The sequence below is a fragment of the Bison bison genome, unplaced genomic scaffold (assembly GCF_000754665.1).
Source record: "Bison bison bison isolate TAMUID 2011002044 unplaced genomic scaffold, Bison_UMD1.0 scf7180017864286, whole genome shotgun sequence".
Lineage (NCBI taxonomy): Eukaryota > Metazoa > Chordata > Mammalia > Artiodactyla > Bovidae > Bison > Bison bison.
Genome location: NW_011494858.1, coordinates 1927772 through 1933581, shown reverse-complemented (window position 1 = coordinate 1933581; position 5810 = coordinate 1927772). Strand labels below are relative to the sequence as shown.

Below are 5810 nucleotides of genomic sequence, written 5' to 3'. Positions count from 1 at the left end.
TGCTGCTAAGTCGCTTTAGTCGTGTCTGACTCTGTGCGACCCCATGGACAGCAGCCCACCAGGCTCCCCTGTCCCTGGGATTCTCCAGGCAAGAACACTGGAGTGGGTTGCCATTTCCTTCTCCAATGCATGAAAGTGAAAAGTGAAAGTGAAGTCACTCAGTCGTGTCCGACGCCCAGCGACCCCATGGACTGCAGCCCACCAGGCTCCTCCATCCATGGGATTTTCCAGGCAAGAGTACTGGAGTGGGGTGCCATTGGCCTTCTCCAGTTTATACTCTACCATAATCTATTAAGTATGTAATAGGATTAAGTCTAAAAATCAGTGTGCATACCTTAATTAAAAATACTTCAGCCTTCAGCAAGTCATAGTAATATCAAAGATCACATAACCTAGGAACATAGATCATATAACATAGTAACATCACAGATCACCATAACTAATATAATAATGAAAAAAATTGAAACATTGCAAGAACTACCAAAATGCAACACAGAAACGTGAAGTGAGCACATGCTGTTGGTGCTGTTGGGAAAACGGCGCAGTAGACTTGCTTGATGCAGCGTTGCACAAACCTTCAATTTATAAAAAGTACAATACCTGCGAGGTACCTGTGAGGTTCGATTAAGGTGGAATTCAATAAAATGAAGTTTGTGTGTGCTGTGAACTAAGTTGCTTCAGTCGTGTCCGACTCTTTGCAACCCCATAGACTGTAGGCTGCCAGGCTCCTCTGTCCGTGGGATTCTTCAGGCGAGAATATTGGAGTGGGTTGCCATGTCCTCCTCCAGAGGATCTTCCAGACCCAGGAATAGAACCTATGTCTCTTAAGTCTGCTGCATTGGCAGGCAGGTTCTTTACCGGGAAGCGCAAAATTATACTTGTAGTCACTAACATGAAAACTCATATTTTGCCCTTTTAAATATAAGCCAGTGGAATCTCATTATCATAATAATTTGATTCTTATGAGTATTCATTTAAAAATATGTATATGAACAAACTGATTTTTTTTTTTGCCCCACCTCAAGGCATGCAGAATCTTAGTTCCACAACTAGGGAGCTAACCCATACCCCCAGAAATGGAAGTGTGGGTTCTTAACCACTGGATCAGCAGGGAAATCCTGAAAAAATATTTTTAATGTATAGAAATTGTCTTTCTTTCCTTTTCCTTCTTCAACTTGGATTGCCATTGCACTTCCTTGATGGAATTTTATCTTAGTGTTGTATATTTTATGTTTGAAAAATCTTTCCTTGATCACCCTATCATATTTACCTTAAACTAAAATTATATATGAATTGAAATGCATAAAATTTTTAAAAGTTTTCTGTGATCGTAGTGTCTCAGTGTTAGGACATTTTTTTCCGGGTTGAGTTCTTATCATGATTTTTAATAATTTTTTAAAAATCAACACAGTTGATCAAAGCAATAAAAACTATATTATAAAATTTGAAAAATAGCTATTAAACATAAAGAGAAAAAATAGTGGAAAATGAATCTCTTAATGAGATGACTGGCTGCCTGTGATTAATTCCCGTGTCCATGAACAGCTATCGTCTATGATCAGAATAGCTGGTGCTGGGCATTGGTTCTCTTCTGAAGAATCTTATTTAAGTCAATAGTTGGGGATGACGGAGTTTGGTTAGCAGGCTGTCACTCAAACCTTTCTTCTGAGGCACAGGGATCTAACATCAGGATGACTTTAATCATCTGTCATTTGACAGCTTAATTAGTTCCAGCAGTTTTGTGGTTAGCAAAGAATTGGAAGTCATCTGACCTACAGGAGAATCATTCTCCCATACTTGAGGGACTTTTATTTTCTTAGCACAGACTCCAGGGCTGTGAACGGGGCTTTTGTTTTCCACCCAGATTTTTAGCCCCAGGGCCAAAATGCCATAGGAAAGGTGCGGTCTTTCCCAGTGAAGGGTGAGAAGGGCCTTTTGTGGGCACCTCGCTGCTCTGATGAGCTGTTCTCGCAAAGAAGCCATGGAGGCAGAGAACCTGTAAGCGATTCTCTTGGCACTGTCCATTCTTAGGGACCCTGGCGTCCACAGGCCTGAATCTGCAACAGCTCTCTAAGTTTTGGTCTGGCAACCCTTTCATATCAGCATCTATAATGACAGCTCTGGCACACCCAACAAGTGGCTGATCAAAGCTGGGTGACAGGTTGAGGCAGTTCTGCATGACTTTGATATTTTTTTCTACTCCTTTTTTTTAAAAAAACTTTTCTATAGTTTTAAAACTTGTCTTATTTATATATATCTAAGGTCAGTATTGCGCTCCCCTAGTGGCTCAGTGGTAAAGAATCCACCTGCCAAGGCAGTGGACGTGGGTTTGATCTCTGGTCCAGGAAGGTCCCCTGGAGAATGAGATGGCAACCCACTCCAGTATTCTTTCCTGGAAAATCCCAGGGACAGAGGAGCCTGTCAGGCTATAGTCCTTGGGGACACAAAGAGTTGGATGCAACTTAGTGACTGAACAACAACAAAGTCAGTATTACAAACTTGGCCAAGGGCAAACCCCACCTTTCCTTAACCAGATTCCCTGACTAGATACAGATCTTCCTGGCCCAGGACCCTCATCAAGGTCCTTCTTCTTTCTTGGGGAAGAGCCCCCCTACTTCCCCACAGCTCCATCTCTTCTCAGAATGTTACCTTCAAGTCTCTTTTGCTGGAACAATTTAACATCAGCATTTTATTATTTTTTCTAGATTAGTAACAATCTTCTAGGAGCTAATTTTCTTCCTGTTTGAATTATGCTTAGAACATTTTTATTATTCCCACAGGCACCAATTTTTCCCTTGTAGAAATAATCTGTATTATTTAAAAATGCAAGCCAATAGAAGCACAATTCATTTGCATTCCAAGAAAGCAACTCTTCTTTTTAAATTTAGTTTAAATTTTTGAATTTAGTATTATTGACATACAACATTATATTAGTTGCAGGTGTATGCCATAATAATTTGATATTTGTATGTATTGCAAAGTGATCATCACAAGTCTAGGTAACATCAGTCACCATACATAGTTACATTTTTTTTTTCTTTTGATGACAACTGTTAAGATTTACTCTCCTAGCAGCTTTCAAATAGACAATACAGTTTTATTAACTATAGTTGCCACAGTATACATTACCCTCCCCAAGACATATATTTTGTGCTTGGATGTTTGCACCTTTTGATCCCCTTCACCCATATTGCCCATCTGCCCCCCTGCCTTTGGCAGCCACCAGTCTGCTCTATGAGTTTGTTTTGTTGTGTTTTGTTTGCTTGTTTTTTGGTGGGGTTTTTTGTTTGTTTGTTTTAGATTCCACCTATAAGTGAGATCATACAGAACTTATCTTTCTCTGTCTGACTTATTTCATTTAGCATAATGCCCTCAAGCTCTTTCCATGTTATTGCAAATGGCAAGATTTCATTGTTAAAGGCTGAATAATACCCCATTGCGCATGTATGTCACAGTTTGCTCATCTGTTTACCCATCCGTGGACACTTAGCTTGTTTCTCTGTCCAGCAGCCCTTCTTTTAAATACTCCATCCTTTTTTAGATCAGTCTGCTCACACGACAGCCACCCTTTCTCTGGTGAATGAGGCACAGTATCTGCTGATAAACAGATCCAGTATTTTGGAACTTCAGCAGCAATTAAGCACAAGGTAAGATTCCTTTACTATTTGCTATTTACCTTGGGAAAAAATGCCTGCAGCGCAGGAGACCCAGATTCGATCCCTGGGTTGGGAAGATCCCCTGGAGAAGGGAATGGCTCTACCCACTCCAGTATTCTTGCCTGGAGAATTCCATGTACAGAGAAGCCTGGCAGGCTACAGTCTGTAAGGTCACAAAGAGTTGGACATGACTGAGTGACTAACACTTTGGGAATAGCAAACAGGTGTAACCACTTGCCCCTGGGAGTGAGCCAGTCACCTGCCTGGGGAGAAAAATTCTGAGAATCTTGAGTCCAGACCCTTCACTGAGAAACCAAGGTCCAGAGAAGTCACAAAACAGTTTACCTCAATCTTTTGGAGGGTTCTGCTTTATCTTCCAGTGTCCTTCTTGATGCCCTCAACATGCTTAGTGGAGAATGCCAACTCTCACTGTCTAATCATTTCAGTTCTTAACATTTGCTTTAATGGAATTGTCAGCAATTGGACACAGTTGTTTTGCCCACCCTCCCACTGTTCCCTGGCCCCTAGGAGCCTTGCCCTCCTTCCACAGTTATTTTGAGTGAAAATAGCAGTCATGCTTTTCAAGTTATAACTGCAGATGTCATCTGTATCATCAGACAGAACCAGTGCCCTTGCCTGCTCACTCCCACCCAGAGACCTCCCAAGGACTCTGGAAAGGTCAGCTCCAGAAAGGGGCTTGGGGGCTTCAAGCCCCCTCATTGGTTTTTAGAGGAAATTGAAATCCAGAGGTAATCAGACCATTGGGACAAAAAAAGCTATTATGTAAGAGACAGGTGGCTCATTCGTCCACACCTGTCTGTGTCCTGAGCCACGCTCCTGTGACTATCACGTGCCGTGTGGTCCCCGGCACCTGTGTGCACACACGCAGACATGTACACATGTAGCTTAATAAGAACAACAAAGATGGTAGTTTTGTAGTAATTCCTGTTTATGTGTGTGCTCAGTCACTCAGTCGTGTCTGACTCTTTGCAACCCCTATGGACAGTAGCCCACCAGGCTCCTATGTCTGTGGAATTTTTCAGGCAAGAATACTGGAGTGGGTTGCTATTTCCTACTCCAGGGGATCTTCCTGACCCAGGGATCAAACCTGCGTCTCTTGTGTCTCCTGCATTGGTAGGTGGATTCTTTACCACTGCGTCACGTGGGCTTCCCAATTCCTATTTATCGTCATCGGCAAAGACACATAATGGTTTTCCCTTGCTGAGGTCCATCCTGCCCTGTTTGGGGGCAGAAACGTGATGCGTGGTCCTTGGGTGTTCACTGAGTTTTCCCAGCACTGAGTGACCCTCTTTCTTAGGTGCCCGGAGCCCTGGAGAGATCAGGTTTGTGGTTTTTTGGAATTCTTGGTGTGGAAGAAGAGGTGGCTTGATGCACCTCTGGTTCCTATCAGCTGGTTTAGTGAAAAGCTGACAAGTGGTGGGGGTAGGAAGGACAGGTGATCAAAGATAAGAGAAACAGCCTGTGGTTAGTACGTGGTGAGCATCCCTGGTTCTGTTTTTTAATTTGATGGACGCTCTTCTATACATACTGATGCTGATAGCTTTTAGACGTAAAACTTTCCCTTTCATAAAGCACAGGGGAGGGCTTATCACCTGGAGGGTAAATCCAGAATCAAAGGATATCAGGATTGGGACTTGCTAACCCGCTCCTTTCCCACAGGGACCTGCGGTTGTCACTGGCCCTGGGAATTGCACATAATGCAAAGCTGGACTTGGTTATTCTGGTCCCTGGCTTCTTCTGGCTGTCCACTGTTTGGAGGGGATTGGGATACAGACATGGACCCCTTTCTCTCCCCCAGAGCCTTTCAGTTCTATCTCCAGGGCAGGCTCCAGTGTGCTCAAAGATTCCCCCCGAAACTTAAAAGTTTTTTTATTAATGTGCAATGAAGGGCAAAAATCATAAGTACATAGTTCAGTGAATGTTTACAGATGTCTATATACCCATGGAGCCACCGCCTCGATCAAGCCATGAACATTTCTAGTGCCCCAGACCCCTCCTCATGCCCCCTCTCAGTCAACCCCATGGAACATCACTAGTATGGCTTTTTTCATTCTAGAACGGGTCCCCAACCTCCAGGGTCTAATAATGCCTGATGATCTGAGGTGGAGCTGATTTAATAATAATAGAAATAAA

The 5810-nt window shown here is 43.0% G+C and overlaps 1 protein-coding gene across 1 annotated transcript in view; it reads left to right on the top strand.

Annotated features, from left to right (window-relative positions):
- The window catches only part of MOCOS (molybdenum cofactor sulfurase), a gene marked incomplete at its 5' end in the record, with an annotated part of 58492 nt that overhangs the window by 45475 nt on the left and 7207 nt on the right, over positions 1–5810 (top strand). The window contains 1 exon segment of the mRNA XM_010849783.1: positions 3542–3647. Coding sequence (XP_010848085.1) covers positions 3542–3647 — 106 coding nt within the window.